This window comes from Didymosphaeria variabile (genome assembly GCF_027946475.1).
Source record: "Didymosphaeria variabile strain IMI 356815 chromosome Unknown scaffold_3, whole genome shotgun sequence".
NCBI classification, from domain to species: Eukaryota; Fungi; Ascomycota; class Dothideomycetes; order Pleosporales; family Didymosphaeriaceae; genus Didymosphaeria; species Didymosphaeria variabile.
Window position 1 is genome coordinate 363,968 of NW_026611622.1, and position 19,241 is coordinate 383,208.

The window sequence follows — 19,241 nt, forward strand, 5'->3', positions numbered from 1 at the left end:
TGGAACGAAAACGCACGTTTGTCGACGATTGTGAACTTTTGAGATGGTTTACATAGTACGCGCAGTGTCTGAGACATGATCGCTGGCCCCAGCTTGTTGTCCACTACGTCTGAACCAAGCGGATCAAAGTGCCGTCAGGGTCGAGCAACGCACCTATAGTCACTCCCGAGTCCTCCTTCTTGGGTCTGTGAGCACGCGGAAACCCGGTTGTCGCCTCAGGCACTCCAGCCTCGATAATCTCGGCGAAGAATAGTTCCACATCCCCATTCTGAAGCAGCAGCTGAACCAGCTCGTGTCAGGGTCCAGGTCGGGGTGCGGAAAGAACTCGATGGTGATGCTGCCGCGCTTGAGAATCATCCAGTCTGTATCCCGCCGTGCTTCGGTGAAGCCGAACTGTGCGTAGAACCGAGACGTTGCTCTGAAGTCCCGCGAAGGGAGGTTCGGGGTCGCATGGTCAGGCATGGCGGTTATTGTTGAGCACCCAGGAACCACGATGACATATGCAGCTATGGGGGGTGCCCTAATAAAAGGCATTCGACATTACTGATTTCTGAGGTTTGCTAAAGGAGAGATGGACAAGCAGTGATGCGGGGCAGGATTCGGCCCGCCTTCAGAGGGCATACTGTGTATACGGTAAACGGGCCTTGGTACCTGTCGCACTTCGGTCGTCTGTCATGGCTACCTATTTGGGTTAAGTTGGATAGCAGCAAACAGAAGCACGTGTGTTGACGTGAGTGAACACCTGGGGCGGGTTCGGTAGGTACCGGCGGCTGACCGGTGTATGAGGACGGTGTCAAAGCTATGCAGGCAGGGGTTGGGCTGCTGTAGTGCACTGTGTAGAGACCCTGTTCAGCTGAAGTCAACATTGAACGCCTTACACAGCCGGCCGCACGCCCGGAATCAGGCAGCTAACGCCGTTGAGAGGTGAAATCCTCGAAATGACTCCAACGCGAAAACCGTTTTAATTCCTGATTTGGTGACCTCACGTGGGTGCTTGAGCATCTTTGGGCGCAGAGGTTTGAAGGGTCCCACTGAAACACAATCCCCGTATTCGACGACCACAACGTGCATGTGCGCTTGGCGTGGAGGAACGAGCCGTGCGGCATCCAACGAGACAAGATATCTCACACTATCCACAGCAGACTCGCGCCCAGTGTCTTCCCCCCGCCGACCAACGCATACCTCATCGTCGAGTATCAACACGCTCGCAGCACCTCGAGTAGACTCAGGCTTCCGTGGTCCCTGATCTTGACATCGCCTGCGAGCGGCGGCATACACGCCCCGCGACCGACCAGCACGACAGCGCACCCCATTAACCGCATCACACAACACCTTCCAGCCAGCACCGAACCGCCCACACCCTCAACAATACTCTGAGCTGCATGCGATAGTCGCGCGCATTGTTCCATCGCCGTCTGCTCGCTTCGTGCGGTGTCCTCTTGGCTTGGGAAATTGCGCCCACCAAGCTCAGCTCCACGGGCCCGGCCATGCTGCCCACAAGCGCCCGCGACGCAGCCTCGTGAACGACAACGGACGACCGTTCCGTAGATATATACAAAGCCGCCCAGCATGTCGTACTACCAGAGCGGCGGCTCCAACTACTACAACCCGAGCATCCCGCCGTCGAGCTCGGGCCAATATCACAGCTCCTACGACCAGCAGCACCAGACTGCAGACGCTGGAGACGTTACCAATGGCGGGGCACATGGCTACGGCTATGCAAGGCGCAACAGCTACAGCCAACACCAGAACGACGAGTTGTTCATGGGAGGTGACCAGCAGCCCGCCTCGCCAACCCAAGCAAGCTACAACAGCGCATACCAGTACCAGTCACAGTCTCAGCAGAGTTACAACCCGCAAAACTACGGCTCGCCCGTGACCCAGTTGCCAAACCCACAGCACTATGGCGGCGTCAACAGAACATTTGCCCCGCTGCACCAGCCCTACAATCCAGCTCTTTACGCAGACAACAGCTTGGGTAGGACGAGCACTGTCAGCCATCCCTACGGTTTCTCTCCGAGTTCGCCCTCGACCACCTCATACCCGTCGCCCACGCAATACCAGCAGTCGCAGTTTGGCAGGACAGGCTCCGTTCAACAACACTCTGGCCGATCGGCCTACTCGCCTCCTCAAGCGCCACCTGTGCCCGCCCCTCCAGGCAGTGCGCAGATCCCAGCAGACGACTGGGCGAATTACCCGACCCGCCACTCGTCGTCTGCCTCACACTCGTATTCGCATTCCTACCAACGATCCTCCGACCCACACGCACCGCTACCTTCACCTCCGTCGCAGGACCAGCTTAATCGCTATCCTTCGACATCGAGCCACCTATCCAACCCTCTGCCACCCACGCCTGAGGTGCCGCCGCATCAAACTTTGCAAAGACAAGACACCGTGGGGCGACGGCCACTACCCCCGCCTCCTCCGCCCAACGAGTCCGATGGCGAAGACTACTTTGCGACGCAGAATGGGGGATATAGCCAGGATGAATTGTTCTCGCAGCTTGAAAACATGACTACTGGACCCGGGAGTCCCAATATCAATGTGGAACACGCGAATGGGGACAATTACTATAACGTGGCTGGGCGTAATGGTAATCGCGTGAATGGAAACCAGCTCGCACCGCAAAATAGTCAGACGGTGTACTCGAGTGATAGCGATGTGGAAGCTGCTGCTGGTCTGGCCGCTTTGCGCATGGCCGAGGAACAGGAACAGGCAGACGAAGCGCGGAGAAGAAGCGGCGGCGCCGGACTCTTCAGTACTTACGCATCCATACAGTCGCCACCATTACCAAGTACCACGAGCCCAACCCAACAGAGGCAAGAGAGTGCAAGCGACAGCGACTACGTGCCCGTGGACGTTGGCCTGTACGGAGATAGCTTCGCGCCCCACTTCACCTACGGGGGTGCTCCCGACCAGCTAGTCGCTCCGAACAGCCATCCAGTTTCATCTTCCGGCTCACAACGAAGATCTGAAGCACCAAGCGAAGACTTCGACCCCGTCCATCCTTTCCCACCTTTCGGTACCACGGCGCGAGTCGACACCTTCGGCACCGGTGGCCTCGAGGAGCCCAGCGCAAGAAGAAGGAGCTACGATGAGGGCGATGAGTCTACGCTCATGGACACCTCAACCGCAATGTCTGGCGAGGTCCCTGACATGTTTTTCCATCCGGGCATGTCTACTAACCGCCCGTTACCGCCTCCTCCAGCAAGTGGCAACCGACGGCCCCACCACGCCAGCACGAGCTCATCTGGTTCGTATGAGTACTGGCGCAATTCGCAATCCTCTCGTGGCTCATACCCTGTAGACCCGAATACATTGCACATGGTTTCTCCGACCGGAACACTCGTACCTCGATCTACGTCTCTCCTCCAACACAGCCACACGCCTCAGGCAGTGCCTCTTCCAAGATCAAAGACAGATGCCGAGCAAGGGTACAAGCCCCGACAGCAGGCAAACCGTCAAACGTTCTACGGTGGGCCGGTTGACAGCGACAACAACACACTGACCCCAGGCAGTGCCGACGCAGTGGCTATTGACCTGCCAACGTTACCTGCAGGAAAGCGCTTCAACCCAGCCAAGCTCTCAAGTAATGACTTCAAGAAGTGCACTGAGCCTTGGGCATTGAGCTCTATAATCACATGGCTCAAGCACATGACGGAAGGAGAGAATGACTTGAAAGAAGGGCCAATCCGAGAAGGGTTGATCGCGCTTTTCACGCATAAAGTACCTACAATGAACATCGCCGATGCCGAAACACTCGCGAGCCGCGTCGTAGCCGAGATGCACAAGGCCGGTACTCTCGTGCACGAGGAAGAGTGGCTGAAGTTTTCGTCCGAGACGATGACGGGTGTGATCTTCCAGCTGACGAACGCCGGTTGTTATGCGCCGAAGCTGCATACAGAAACGATGCCTGGACGATGCTACGCACACCATTGCCAGCGTACAATCAAGAAACTCGACTTGACGTCTCCGTCAACTTCCAGCAAGTCTGGTGACTGGGCGACTTTTCACAACTTGACCAAGGAGTCCGTTGAAGGCGCAGACAGGAAGGAAATTGAACGGCAAAATATTTTGCACGAGATTGTTCAAGGTGAAGATGCTTACATGCAGCGATTAGATGTACTCCGCACGCTTTACCGAGACCGCTTGATTGCCGCGCAGCCACCGGTGATCCCTCCGAAGAAACTGAACAAGTTCATCAAGGATGTCTTCAGCAAGGTGGACGCAGTGAAGAAGGCCAACGAGGAGCATCTCCTACCTCAGATGAAGTACCGACAGCAAGAACAAGGACCCTGGATCGTTGGTTTCAGCGACATCTTCCGAGAATGGATCAGAAAAGCGAAGCAAGCCTATATTGAGTACTCCTCCGCATTTCCGTACGCAAACTTCCTTGTCCGCCAGGAAGCCGACAAGAACATGCTGTTCCGGACATTCCTCGATGAAGCTCGGAACAACAAAGCAGCAAACAAGCTGGACTGGAATACGTTCTTGAAGGGTCCAATCACTCGATTGCAGCACTATGGTCTCCTCATAGACTCTGTGCTTAAGAAGTCAAAGATAGAAAATGAGGAGAAGAGAAACCTGGAAATGGCACGCGACGAAATCAAGGCGGTAACGATGGAGTGTGACACCCGTGTCGCGGAGATGACAAGAAAGGTGGACTTGAGCGACCTGCAGGCGAAGCTCATACTACGGCCAGGCATGCAGCGCGTGGAGCTCAATCTGGACCATCTCGGACGCGAGCTCATTTTCAAAGGCGATCTCTTGAGGATGGGCGGCAATAGATTCACGTGGCTCGAAACTCATGCCCTTTTGTTTGATCACTACCTCGTCCTGGCCAAGACTGTCACGTATCGCGAACAAGACGGCGTGACCAAGTCGGAGAAGTACGACGTCTCCAGACTGCCTATACCTATGGATCTTCTTGTCTTGGAAAGCGAAGATGATGATGCCGTCGTTAGGTCGGCTGTCAAGGGCATCGCTGCCGTCACGCCAGTGCAAAAGAGCGGATCGGAGGTCCGCTTAGGACGTGGTGCTGGTCTCAATGGGCCTATGCCCGGCATGCTGACTCACACTAACACGTCGAACTCGCTGTCATCAACAAATACTGGCGGATCAGGAAAGACAATAGGCCAACCTGTCAATCTAGAGAACGGAAGAGACGAAAAGATCATGTATCCGTTCCGCATCAAGCATCTTGGCAAAGAAACCTACACATTGTTCGCCCCTACCGCACAAAACCGCGCGGAGTGGTGTGACAAGCTCATCATCGCGAAGACGAACCACGCGACGGCTCTGTTCTCGCAGAATGCCGAACCTTTTAGATTACGAGTCATGGCAGATGCTGCATTCGCATACGAAAGCGCGATGCCTTCGCAGAAGAGCATCACGATCAAAGGCACTCCGCTTGATCGATCAATAGACGAAGTCGAGAAGCTCTTCTCGAATTCCGGTCGACCTGTTCCTATTTGTCGTGCTCGGGTGAATTGCGCCACTGCCTTCAACCAGCCGTACGGCAAGCACATGGTTGCTGTAGGTACAGATATTGGTGTCTACATCTCTGAGTACGACAATCCGCGAGGCTGGACCAAGGTAGGATCTCCTCTCGCAATGACTTGGATCAAGCTGACACAATGCAGGCAATCCAAATACCCAAGGTTACGCAAATCGCGGTGCTCGAGCAGTTCAGCCTGATGTTGCTTATTTCTGACAAGTCACTGATCGCCTATCACCTCGACGCCGTCTGCCCTGTGAGCGGTGTGCCACCAAGTAACGACTCTACTCGACGAGCACCCCAGAAGCTATCAGGAGCGCGAGACATCGGCTTCTTCGCAACCGGCGTCATGAAAGATCGGACACTAGTGTTCTACAAGAAGCGAGAAGGCCTTTCCTCTACATTCAAGGTCCTGGAACCTGTCTACCAAAAATCAACCGAGAAGAAATCTCGCATATGGAAATCAGGCCGAACGGAGTTCTTCCGCGAGTACGACGAATTCTACATTCCCACCGACTGCTTCGGCATCGATCTCTTCCACTCCTCACTCGCCATCTCCACAGCAAAGGGCTTCGAAGTCCTCACCCTCGACAAGAAACAACCCTGGTCCGTACCAGACCTCCGCCAATCCCACGTCGCGACCATCGCCTCGCGACTCCAGGACCAAAAGCCCCTCGGCATGTTCCGCCTCTCAGACCAGGAGTTCCTCCTCTGCTACGAGGAGTGCGCCGTCTACGTCAACAAGCTGGGCGACATCTCGCGCTCCGTCATCATGGAATTCGTGGGCAAGGCCAAGAGCGCAGCTATGTACGGGCCGTACGTGCTCCTCTTCGACCCGGACTTCATCGAGATCCGGAACGCGCAGAATGGGCGCTTGAGACAGGTTATCTCGGGGCGAGATGTAAAGTGTCTAGACGACGGGCTGAGCGGGGGAAGTAGCCACACGCGCACGATTAAGTTGAGTTTGCAGCATCCGCAGCAGGAGAGGTGTCAGGTTGTGGTGGAGCTGGTGCTTAATGAGGGGCAGAAGGAGTAGCGTAGAGTAAAGTCAGGCAGAGCGGGATCTGCTTTGTTAGTGCATATATGATGCGATGGTAGATGGGATGGGGCTCACGATGTAGTGTCCGATGGACTGCACATATTCTGCGATATATGGAGTTTGTTGTGGTGGGTGGGATGGACGGCGGCCTGACCCGTGATGATAGGCGGGATGGGCTGGCTTCATGTGGGAGGGGGCTTTATCTAGTGATTTGTTTGTTGTTTAATCGTAAGGATACCTTTCTGTTTTGGTTGTTTGAAGAATTGTCTTGTCTTATCTTGTCTTGTCTTATCTTGTCTTGTCTTGTGCGCTTTTTTGTTTGATGTGCTGTCGTGCGCGTTGAATGTCTTTTCGAAGTGTGACGTTGTGGGTCTTTTGCGGAGCTTCAATGCACTCGTAAAGGCTCTGCTCTACTAAGGGGACTGCGATGTGGAGGCCATCTCACCCCCAAGCTTATGTGTGAACAATGATTCTTATCACGGAATAGGCATAATGATGAGGCCAACTCTAATGTCCAGGATTGAAATGCTTGCCTTCTGAATCCCGTTCGAGAGATGCAGACGCATTTTTCTGAAGTAGAAGAGCAGAGCAGACTCGAGCGGGAAGCGTGATGTTTCCAGTCGGTATGCTCTTAGCCCCAACTCTGGCATCGGTAGATATAAGATGTCGTCTGGAGGCTACATTCTACAGTGATAACTCAGACATTCGAGTGCATTTGGCCGTCATGCTGAGTGGCCTGGGACTCGAACTTTTGACGCTGGTCCCTCACCCAGCCACTCTCCCGCCCTCACCTGCTCGCGCTGCTGTCGTCACAGGCGCTCGGACATGGACCGCGCCGTTTAGCGCCTTGGCTCCACTAGCGCCGCCCACAGTCTATATAAACCCGCTCGCCGCCCTCTCTCTTGCTCTTTAGCTCTCTTTGCCTTTTGGTATGTACCCCCAATGGTCGACTTTCTACACGCAATTTTTCTAACCCCCGCGACAGGCTTAGATCAAGTGTAGTATCTGTTCTTTTCAGTTTAATCTCTGAAACGAGACTACGGTCTCATTCAAGATTATTCCTATTTTTGTACCTGGGCCTCCTCTCACTGGGCTTGCTCATAGTTGAGGCCACAGTGTCGCCAGTCTTGCACTACATCTGGCCGACGCGACCCTTCTCTCTTTTTCATTGAGCTGCTTCAGCGTTGCTGGGCACTTGAGGAAGAAGCGCTTGTGGATTGTGGACGCGGCGGGCTGTGGGTACGCCGGTTGTGACGTTTGTTTACCACTCAGCGTCTGCGTCGAACACGACACGACACACCCAGCCGGAACAACACCTGGAAGTGTTTAACGACACCGACTGTCCAAGCATTCTCATGCGGCATACGCAACACGGCAGCAATCTGCATGTCATCCCACCGTTCGTTCTGGGCATTTGCCGTCAACGATGAGTTCTCTATTACTGACGCGCGCGCAGACACAGCTGGCGCAATCATTTGGCCCGGTTGCTCGCCATGGCCCTGCTCTCTCACCGCTGGATGCCCCAAAGCTGCTACAGCGACTTGTCACTATCTTCATACGATCATCCGATACGTCCAGCTTCGACCATATCCTCCCAGAAGCCTCAGTAGAAGTTGGTTGCAGGAACCAATACATGCTGGAGGAATGAGCCACCGGGTTGCAGGCCCTGTGAAGGCGCCGTAGAAAGCGACGCAACATTCCAGCAACGCGCTGCGCCTCGGGCAATTACCCTCATTGCGATCTGAACTCTTCGTGTAAAGGTTGCGGCAGTCACAATCTTCAAGTACCTTGAATGCTGGACCATGTAGACATGATGGCACGTCATAAACGATCTACCTACGGCAAGCGATGCATGCGGGGCAAACCTCAATTACCCCAGATCACGGCTATGTATTGCCATGATGCGCATCCTCCATCTCCATTTACCCCAATGGCCGCATACAATCTTGCTCCGTCAATGCAGCGCTCGTTGCCATTGGAGCGAAAATGCAGCCGTGGGATTGACGACCCACTACCGACATCGTCGTCCAAGCCGAGTATATATTCACCAAAGGGAGAGGAGGCTGTGTTGTTGCGCACTGGAACTGTGATTGACAATGCTACACATACTTGTCCTTTTGAGTGCCGTTACGGCGGTGCAGGGTTTGAGATACAACACCCGGGCAACCAATATCCAACTGTTTCCCCAAGATGGGCAAAAGGACATCAATCCCGATACTCAAATACGCTTGAAATTTCCTTCACCGCCATCAATCGGTGATTCGGGCTTGATTCGTGTCTACGATGTCGAATCCAAATCGCTTGTTGACTCGCTCAATCTGTCAATTCCAATCTCGCCCAGTCCCTACGGTAACGGCTCGACCAAGGCGAACTACACGGATAAGACCAAATACCAAACGAACATAATCGGCGGAATGGACTTCTACTTCTTCCCGATCATTGTCCACGACAATACCGCGACGATATATCTGCACAACAACCGCCTCGAGTACAACAAAACATACAGCATCACCATCGACCCTGGCGTCCTTACAATCGACGATGAAGAATACGGAAACACCACTTCCAGCTTCCCAGGCTTCTCATCCAATTCCTCCTGGACCTTCTCCACCAAGCCCAGCGGTCCCCCCTCAAACGCCACATCCGTGACCGTCTCCACCGACGGCACCGCAGACTTCACCACCCTCCAAGGCGCCCTCGACTGGGCCCCCTCCAATCCCACCACGCCCACGACCATCCTCATCGCACCCGGCACCTACGAAGAACTCATCTTCTTCCAGTACAAAACCAACCTCCGTATCCGCGGCTCCTCCCCCAACACGACACTCATCGGCTACCCCAATAACAGCGCCTTCAACCCGCCCAACCGCCAAGGCCCCTCCCGCCGCCCAGCCTTCTCCTTCCGCGGCGCAGCAGACATCCAGCTTTCCAACTTCTCCATCACAAACTACTTCCGCGGCCAAGCCGAGAGTTTACTCCTCGACGGCACGCGCGTAGTGCTCGACCACATGGCGCTCAACGGCTCAGGCGACGCCCTAACTACATACGGCACCGCGTATATAGCTTCCACGACGCTCTACGGCGACGGCGACACCATCCTCGGCTACGGCACCGTCTTCTGGGCGAACAGCACGATTGTAACCTCCGCCGGGGCAGTAATCTGGCCGCGAACAAGCCAGAATACGCACGGTAATGTGTTCGTCGATTGCACTATTATAAGTCTCCAGGGAAACAGCACGTTTGCGAGACTCCCTGATAATAGTGGCGGGGTGCTGGATAACTGGCCGTATGCGGAGGTAGTGCTAATTAATACGCGGACGGAGGGATTGCGGCTGTGGGGTGGGGGCCGGTGCAAGGGGAGGAGGAGGGCTTTGATAGCAGCTCCGTGAGGTTTTGGGAGTATGCGACTGTGGATTTGGAGGATGCCGGTGAGTTACAGTGAGCGGCTGGATGTTTCGAAGCAGTTGGTGGAGGTGCCGGAGGGTATCTGGAGCCGGAGTGGGTGCTTGGGGGGTGGAGGCCGAGGGTGGTTTGATGGGTGGAAAAGGATGGGACTGTGGGTCAGTGCTTCTAGAAGATATTTTGTGTGCATCGATGCTGGTCCTAGGAGAGTGACTGGATTTACGGGTGACGTGCATGCTTGACGCGAGAGTCTGCGATGTTCTACTACTTTGTGGGTGGAACCCTTGAGGTGGTATGGAACGCTGGTAGTTAGGTTCCTGGATTTAGACTTGGCCTTGTAGTGATACTCAAATCACTAACCATGAGGTAAATAATTCTTTAGATGATAATAAAGGGACATGACAGCTTTCATACCACTCCTTCAAGTAATAGAGTAGAGCCTTCAGCACTACATTAATACTTCGCTAAAGAATTCACACCTGGCATTTACACTAACGTCGCGCTTCTAACGCACATATCTGCGCTGCTGCTATCTAAGAGTCAGCATATCTTCGAGACGTTGCAGCGGGGGAATAAGGAGGTCTTTTGGTGGCGCGGAACAGGAAAGAAAGTTGGTGAGGAGGAGGCGGGTGGAGTAGATGAAGGGCTTAGAGGTTGGCTTGCTAAGCGGTGAGGGACAGGTTGTGAGGTTTGGCTGGGGGCGGGGAGGAAGATAATCCTGTGCATAGTGAGCGGGATCTGGGTGTGGAGGGCGAGAGAGTGTTTATGACGCTGTTGTTTTGGTGAGGGGGAGGTTTGGGGTGTTGTAGATGTGTGGGTGAGGTATTGTGTTGGGACCTCATGGCGTGTTCGAAACGGTGTTCGTACATGTCTTATCGGTGCTTTGCGAAAGAATGCCCCCACCCTACTATGGTACAGCTCCCTATTTTAATTAGGTGTATTACCTATGGTACATGTCTACTTAACTATTAGTTAAAAAGCGTTAGTACACCTATTTTAATAGCTTAGTGCCCTGTTTTAACGTCTACCACAACTAGATCTAGCTATTTAACAAGATCCAGCTAGCATCTAATAAGATCTAGCCAGTAATAGAGTGAATGTATCATATAATTGATAAAGGTTGGGGATCTGTACCATGGTCGGGTGGGGGCATTCTATTCGCAAACGATAATAGCTCTGGCGTCAACGAAAAAGTTGGAAATAGAGACGCGCTCACACTGTTGTTGACAGGACCTCTGGGACGGCAAACTACCTTGAGTACCTTCGGGTGGCGCTATTAGGACTCCCTCCCTCTTTTCTTTTCTCTGGTTTCCTTATTTCAATTTTCAAATGTTGCCCTTCCCCGCGAGAGCCTCCAGTCCGGGTAAGTTATGATCACGTGATTCGCTCCAGCCTTGTCGTATCTTCCAATTGATTGATGCTTAGATCAGCTTGCATTATTTCTGCCTTGCTGACGTGTCAAGCCAAGCACGACTCTTAGACCCACCTGCAATCCAACGTTTCGTCTCTTTCACACCATCTTCTGCTAATTCTATAAACTTTCATTTTACCGGTCTTCGACCTTCATAGAGGGCTGAATCTTGCTTGAATTGACTGGTGCAGTTGGAATTCAGATACCCCCAAGGGCCGTCCCAGCCTGAAGAAGTAGACAGCCTTGTCTACGTGGAAAGAATGGCTAGTGCAATTTCGAAAGGGAAACGAAGCCTGGCAAAAGAAAGGTGGAATCCACGGCTGTTCAACCTCAGAGCGCCTGTTGTCCAAACTGCAAGAAACTTCTTGATCCCCGCGTGCCGCACAGTAGTTTCCGGGGGACACTGAGCCATTTGATCCACTCGGCTAACGAATGCAATATGTGTGCGTTATTCTATGAGAAGCTGTGTCTTAAACTCGAGCTTGATATCGATATCATATCGGATATACATCTGGACGGTAGCGCCGTAAGTAGTTACAGTCACGACGCAACTTTGGACCCGACCGCGGGTTCCGGTCGAGTGAAATGGATCAATATGCACTTGTTGCAGGATCAAACTCCAAACGGTAGATCCCATCTCCATCGTGAATACATGGTTCTGGGTGTGGATTTTCATGCTGCTTGGGAAGGGCCTGAGTGTGAGTCAAGCAGATACCCTTGTCTAGTATAATCAAAATTGATGATCGCTAGTCCCAGCTTTCGATCGCGCTTATTGGAAATCCGCATATCCAATTGAACTTCGGGCGAGAATAGCTACCATTTCCGAATGGCTGGACGAGTGCCAATCCAGTCATCCTGAGTGTTATGTCGACCCATCGCCCAGGACGATCAAACCCGCTCGTGTCATCGAGATAACCGAACACAAGAGGAAAACACACATTCGACTAGTCACAGGAGCCAAATTGGAGAACCAGAACGCTCGATATGTGGTGCTAAGTCACTGTTGGGGTGGCAAGACTCCCCACTGCCGAACAACTCGCCTCAACATACATAACAATTACGAGTCCATCCCGTTTAGTTATTTTCCTCAAACGTTTAAGGACGCGGTTCAAATAACGAAGCTGCTGAATATTGGGTACCTGTGGATTGATTCTATGTGCATTATACAAGACGACGCGAAAGACTGGGAGAGAGAATCAGCAAAAATGGCAGCCATCTTTCAAGGAGCGGTTCTCACAATATCTGCCACAACTGCCGAGAATTGTTACCGCGGTTTGGGAGTCGAGGCTCCACTCGCTCCTGGTAGACATCTGGAAATCAATTTTGGGGAAGAGAGTCATATACAATTCGCAATCCGGCCTACACATGACGTACCTTCCTCGGGTACTTTGCCGTTTTCGAACATTCATGAAAGAGCTTGGATCTTCCAGGAAAAGCTCCTCTCTCAACGTATATTGCATGTTACGCATGGTCAATTAATATGGCAATGTGCCACAATGATAGAATCCGAAGATGGCTTGGAACGATCTCCCCAACAAATTGAACTCGAAGAAGAGCCCCGCTCTTGCAAGTTTTCGCAGAGTTATGGGCTCAGCCCCTCTCATGCATGGCTGACTCTGGATAGTCATACACCTTTGAAACCAGGCACTCCGGAGCATCGGTGTTTGCGCAGGCTATGGTGGTCTTGGGTGTCTGACTATTGCGGACGGAAGCTCACAGTGGCTGCAGATAATTATGCGGCGCTTGCTGGAGCTGTCAGACTATATCAAAAGATGTCCGACGACGAGCCGATCATTGGGTTGTGGAAACGAGATCTCCCAATACACCTTGCATGGCACATCAATCTAACGGATTACGAAGGAGATGCTGTACAGTCGTTTGAAAGAGTACCCACTTGGTCCTGGTTATCTTTTCCGCATAATAAGAAATACCCTATCAAAGCTCCCCTGGTTCCGTGGCTGCATTGGAGTTCTCGATTTCCACGGAGGCTCAACGATATGGAGTTTACTTATCAAGCGATGATCCACGATATTCAGATCGCTTGGAAGGGTGAAGGATTAACGTCTCAACCGACCACCGGCTCCTTGACCATACAGAGTTACATTTCTCAGATTCATACACAAGAGCGTCCAGACACAGATAACGATAAATCTAGAGACCTGGACAGAGAATATCCTTCGGAAAGGCTGGAGAACCTGGCCTTAGAAACCTTATACCGAGTAGACAATAGTGGTCACACTTTGCGGTACGGTATCCGTGACCGCCTCTTCATGGAGCATTGGGAGATAATGCTAGATCCAGGCTTGGCGACATCTGAGCTCAAGGCGGAGAAGTTTGATACCGTGGTACTGTATGCTTATAAAGACCATGACATCGATTGGGGTCACAGATATGACGAAAAAAAGACTCTACCGACTTGGCATATCGTCCATTTGGTGCTGAAGCGTGTCGACGACCGCAATGGCGTATACAAACGCATTGGCCTATTGCACCGGCAACCCGACTTCAAGAGAAGCAAAGAGGAAATCATGAGTCATCTTGGAGAGGAAAGGGAGATCACGCTCATTTAGTTCCGCGGGTACGTATCTACTCTCTTATGATTATCTTAGTACTAACATATACTTGCAGCCGCCCTTCCTGGGCTTGTACTAGACAAAGACCAGGGATCAGAATGTAAGCTAGCGAGCAGCGGCACAAAGAATATCACAAATGAGAGTCAAAGATGAACAGGCATGAGTATGGAAATATTTATATGGGTCTCGTCTAGAGTGGTCGGCGGACTGTTTCCGTATCTCAAGTTCGGCGTGGGTCTGATGGCCATAGAACTGTACCCAACTCAACTCGCAAGATACCTCACATCAATCACTAAAAGTTTTCTTTCCTCGTGAGAACGTCTGGGAATCTACACGGCTCTTACCCCTGAAGCAATGACCTTCCCACCTCGCCTATGGAAGCATCCATTCAGTCGCATAAACCGTCAGTATACGCACTGCCCGTATTCATGCCCGAAAAAGGTCCTTGATGTGATGACACGATGCTCAGTAAGAACGTGGCCACCAAGGGCTTTGTATACACAGTGCTTGTAAGCTATTTACTAACTTAAGTGATGTTCCACGTTCACAATGAACCATACGCAGCTAAGTCGAGGCTGAGCGTGGAACTACGAATCGCGCTACCCTTGTTAACGACCTGAGTTTGTGGAGGAAGCTTCCCGTCAGTGCACACGAAATAGTATCATGCATGCCGCCTAAGACTGGGTCCTAACAGCGAGAGGAAGCGTCAGGTAAGGATCCAACATCGGAAAGACGTGATGCTGTGCGACCCAGCGTTAGAATTTCGAGTACATCACGTTGTCCAGCCCAGGCATTGTAGAAACCAAACCCACGCGAAAAGAAGGACTGAAAGAGCACACCAGCGAGGGAATCTACATGGTAAATAGTAAATAGTATATATCTGTAAGAAAGGTTACCCAGCTTGATATAGCAAACATCGCTATACACATAATCCAGCCTATGGAAACCCCCATAAAACCCTTCCCTTCTCCCCGCTCCTCACTGCTTAAACCCCTCCACCAGCCCCGCCAACCACACCCCCGCCGCATACGCCCCGGATCCGGAATCCTCGACCTCTCCCCCATCCTCACTAATATACGTCGCCCTCCCAAACCTCGCCTTCATCCCCGCCGTCCTCCTCGCACTCTCCTGCGCCACTTCCACCGCCCTCCCAAGATCCCTCGTCCCAGCCAGCGCCCCCACAAACGGAATCAACACATCCATAACCGTCCTATCGCCCTCCCTCGCAGACGTATACTTCTTAAGATTCTCCAGCGCCAGTGCAGCAGCCTGACTGCACGTTTCGACGCTCAGTTCAGCGTTATGCTTGAGCGTTGCGTCGGACAGAGCGTTGATGAAGGCGGTGAGGAGGATGCTTAGGATTGCGCCTAGGGAGCCGCCTACGTCTTCTACGTTTTCGCCTATGTGCGAGAGGAGCGTGAGGAGGGGCGGAGGGGTGGAAGAGAGGTTGGATAGGATGGCTTTGCAGACGCCTGATACGGCTTCGCCGCAGTCGCCGTCGCCCATTTGGAGGTCGTACTGCGTTATTGTGGGCTCGGCGGCTAGGCCTGCATTACACGCCGATGTGAGCGCTGTGATGAGGGAAGGGGGCGTCGCGGGGCCCGTGTCGGACGCGCTGGGTTGGTTGTGGGCGTCGTGCGCTTGTTGGCGGCGGGTTTGCATTGCTGGGCTTACGTCTACGGGATTGTAATTGTTTTTCGGCCAGGCGGGCGCGTTGGTGGGGGCATCTAGCAGGGAGAAAATCTCGGCGTCTGAGACGGACATTGCGTTTGCCATGCCGCTCATGTTGCCTAGGGTGATGCTGAAGCCCTGGCCGTTCAGGCTCGTCTCCATTATGCCGGCGTAGATGCGCTGCGGGACGATGTTCCAGTCGCTCTTGAGGACCTGCAGGGCGAGGTTGGTCAGGGCTTCGAGCTCGAGGCCGGAGAGCCCGCCGAAGTTGTTGATGAGCATGACGACGTTGTCTTTGGGGTTGAAAGTGACGAAGGCGCGGTCAGAGTCGTTCGGGTCGAGGAGGTATTTGAGCATTTCTTTGATGATGTCGGTGGCGGAGGGCATGGGGGAGACGTTTTTGAGGCCCTAGGATGAATTAGACAGTACGACAGTAGAGAAGAAGTATACTGACGGGCTCGTTGTGGATGCCCATGCCAATCACACACGTGTCGTCCGGTACTTGCTCGAAGGCTTCGCGACCAGGTACGTGGCAGTGATCCAGACTCGTGCCGATAGTGACCAACTGGTCATTCCCCAGCTGTCCCATCTGTCTGCACTTCTCGAACGCCCAGCCCTTCTGTGACGCCGCGCCGATGAGTTTAATCACTGTTCAACCCATCAGTATACCGTCCCCCAACGAACCCTGGGTTTATCCAACTCACCAAGCAGATTCCCAGCCAGTCCTCTCCTCCCAACCTTCCCGCTCTTCGCCCGCCCCAACGCCGCATCCTCCGCCATGCACACGACATCAACCTTATACCCCAGCGCCTGGCCCTTCTCCCTCGCCAGCCCAAAATGCAGCATATCCCCCGTGTAGTTCGTAATACAGAGAATAATCCCCTCGTCACTGGGCACATTCCGTATACCGCTCATAATCTGCTTAGTACTCGGGCTCGCAAAGATATCACCACAAATAGCAGCCGACAGCATGCCATCACCCACATATCCCGACCACGCGGGCTCATGTCCCGAGCCGCCGCCAGATATGATGGTGACCTGGCTGGGCTTGTGTGCGGTGTTGTATACGACGCGTTCCTTTGCATCGAGGGCCATGTGCTTGTTGCGGGAGACGATGGAGGTAAGGGCGTGGACGACGACGCCCTCAGGGCTGGAGAAGAAGTGCTTCCGCGACATGGTGGACGGTTGAGTGTGTGAGATGTACGTGTCGAATTGGGGCTGCGACGCCCAGAGGGATAGTTTTGCAATTGATCAAGCCACCGGTTATACTGGGCTTGGGGTATCTGTAAACCATAAACTACACTGTGCTTGCGGTGCAGAAGCAATGGGAGCGAGAGCAGATATGCTGCGTACCCTAATTGAGAATAGTTATATCCAACGAATTGCTTTCGTACAGGGTTTTCACAGCGTCAAGGGGAGGAAGGAACACAAAAGGAAGGATAAATAGCCCGCAAGCCATAGCAGCGGGTACGAGCTGTATATAAAGCTCCCCGCGGCGCCCGCCTTGTTCCCCACCCCGCCTGCACTCAGCAGCTGTGCACTTCCTCTTCCGTATTTCCCTTCTGTCAACATAACGTCGGCGAAAGCGCCGTCGCGAAGACCGCTGGCTTTCCCGCTTTAGTATGTCAGGCGCGTCGCTGGCTCTGTCGCGTGGTGAGAAGCCATGGAGTTGCGCCGGCTTTTCCATTTCGGGAAGTTCCGGTGGGGTTGGCTGCTGGGGCTGGGCTGCGGAGGGCTGGCGGTTCGGACTCGTGCCGATGCAGAGGCATCCAGGCCCAGCTTCGTGGGCTCGACACGAGGTGCTCAGGTCCCCTCAGTATCCGCTATATATGCCGCGGCCCACGACGCGAAACCTCGAGTGAACTTCGAACCGCACCACAAATCCTCTCCAGTAGCTGAGGGCCTCGTCTCGAGGCTTGAGCGACTTCGAGAAATATCGATACGCTTACCGATGCAAAAAGCTCCCAAGTCATTCTTCCCATTAGATGGAGGCTTTGTCATATCACTTTGTACACGAGAATCGGAGAGATCACATACTTGTTACAAGAGAATAGACTGTGTCTACATTAGGCTTTACCTACTATTACTATATACATGCTATCAATATCGATGGGTCTTGGCCAAATATACCTGTGGCAGTCCCGCTACGCAGAGCCAAACCCGATTCCATCACTTCTACACATCAAAGCCGCCTCTCTTCGCACAAAACTCATGATGATGCGGCAAATGCGCGCGCGCTCAACGCCTTAACTCCATGTCATGCAAACGTTACAATAGAAGGGGTAATCTCGAATGGTCGAATAGAATAAAGCAAAATATCGACATGTCGAAAGCTAGTGACCAACGGCCGAATAGTGCGATGCGCGAGTGTACGGCTGCTGATAGACGGACGGAGCGTATTCAGACTCGTTGTAGATGGTGCCTCGCTTGTCCTCTTCTGGCAGAAGGTCCTTGACCTCCCAGTTGTGTGCCTTGACGCCGACGGAGAATTCGAGATCTTCTCGTGTGATTGAGTCCCAGTACTTGTAGACCATCATGACGGCGAGCAGGTTGCAGATGGTGGCAACGAAGAGGCCGTCCAAATAATGCTGAGCGCCTTCACATATGGTCTTGCTGAAGACGTACAGGATAACCTGTCCAAGGACGAAGAAGAAGACCCCAAAGGTGATGTCGCCCAAAGGCCAGCGGTCCTCGAGTGTTCCAACGACAAGGAGGATCTGGCTAGACAGGTAGACGAACAGCATAATGGCGTTAATAATGTACGTGATGACGAAAACGCCGACGGGGTTCTCGTGACTCAGACCAGCCCAGTCCTTGAAGGTGAGTAGAGACACGGCGCCGGACACAACGAACATTGCGAGCGAGCAGAGGCGCAGCAGCCAGACGGAGAGAGTTGTGCCATCTTCGTAAAGCTGGAAGCCGACGAAGCCGTTGATCAACAGACAGGTGCAGAGGGCGGAGACGAGGCCGTTTTGCGCGGCTGCGAAGTATGGATACGAAGCGGAGCCGGGCGGGGTGACGCCGGCATCGAGGACGAGCGATATGACGGTCAGGGCCATGTAGATGTAGAAGAAAGACGTGATCTCCTTGCGGCCTGTGTGGTGTTAGCGTCTGCCAGCCAAAATACCAGAACCAGGTAAACATACCAACAGCAGTGAACTTAGATCGCACGTGTATGATCATGACGACCGTCATGACGAGGGCGAGAATGTGCATGAAGTCGTTGGCGGCTTGGAAGATGAGCGTGTTGGCCAGCATCAGGGAGCGCGAGTAGCAGTCGGCCTGGATACCACGGCTACCGCTGATGTCCTGGTGACCGACCAGGGCGCACAACGGTATCGACACCTGCTTGCATATCGTCGTGAAGTCGCCGAAGCCCATATTGTCGCGGGCGAGCGGCGAGCGGTGTTCGTGCGGTGGGTGGAAGGCTGATGAACAAGGAGGCGCAACAACAATAGATGGGTTTGAGTGGCGTTGGTGTGCCGAAGAGCGAGTGCGTTGCGCGCGTGGGTAACGAGTGACAGAATAAGTATGCCTTGGAAGGCTGGGAACTGGGAAGCGGCTGTGGGGGAGTGGGTCGGTGATGCTCGAGGTGGTTGTCAAGGAGACATGGTGTTTCAGGAGCGACAGGTCCGCCGCCAAGACGAA

At 53.4% G+C, this 19,241-nt stretch overlaps 5 protein-coding genes across 5 annotated transcripts; 3 read left to right on the forward strand and 2 right to left on the reverse strand.

Moving 5' to 3' along the window:
* Nucleotides 1-1,569: 1,569 nt before the first annotated feature.
* Nucleotides 1,570-6,533, forward strand: TUS1 (Rho guanine nucleotide exchange factor; the record flags this gene model as incomplete). Its single annotated transcript, XM_056212269.1, has 2 exons — nucleotides 1,570-5,595; nucleotides 5,643-6,533. 2 exons carry the CDS (start codon nucleotides 1,570-1,572, stop codon nucleotides 6,531-6,533), a joined length of 4,917 nt encoding a protein of 1,638 aa, XP_056072577.1.
* Nucleotides 6,534-8,522: 1,989 nt separating this feature from the next.
* On the forward strand, nucleotides 8,523-9,925 carry N0V89_003468 (uncharacterized protein; the record flags this gene model as incomplete). The annotated part of the gene is made up of 2 exons (XM_056212270.1): nucleotides 8,523-8,530; nucleotides 8,659-9,925. 2 exons carry the CDS (start codon nucleotides 8,523-8,525, stop codon nucleotides 9,923-9,925), a joined length of 1,275 nt encoding a protein of 424 aa, XP_056072578.1.
* Nucleotides 9,926-13,346: 3,421 nt separating this feature from the next.
* Nucleotides 13,347-13,919, forward strand: N0V89_003469 (uncharacterized protein; the record flags this gene model as incomplete). The annotated part of the gene is made up of 1 exon (XM_056212271.1): nucleotides 13,347-13,919. One exon carries the CDS (start codon nucleotides 13,347-13,349, stop codon nucleotides 13,917-13,919), a length of 573 nt encoding a protein of 190 aa, XP_056072579.1.
* Nucleotides 13,920-14,900: 981 nt separating this feature from the next.
* N0V89_003470 (uncharacterized protein) lies at nucleotides 14,901-16,769 on the reverse strand (the record flags this gene model as incomplete). The annotated part of the gene is made up of 3 exons (XM_056212272.1): nucleotides 14,901-16,001; nucleotides 16,048-16,241; nucleotides 16,298-16,769. The coding sequence occupies 3 exons, from the start codon at nucleotides 16,767-16,769 to the stop codon at nucleotides 14,901-14,903; spliced, it is 1,767 nt and encodes a 588-aa protein (XP_056072580.1).
* Nucleotides 16,770-17,926: 1,157 nt separating this feature from the next.
* CHS7 (Chitin synthase, class 7) lies at nucleotides 17,927-18,974 on the reverse strand (the record flags this gene model as incomplete). Its single annotated transcript, XM_056212273.1, has 2 exons — nucleotides 17,927-18,687; nucleotides 18,740-18,974. 2 exons carry the CDS (start codon nucleotides 18,972-18,974, stop codon nucleotides 17,927-17,929), a joined length of 996 nt encoding a protein of 331 aa, XP_056072581.1.
* Nucleotides 18,975-19,241: the final 267 nt, after the last annotated feature.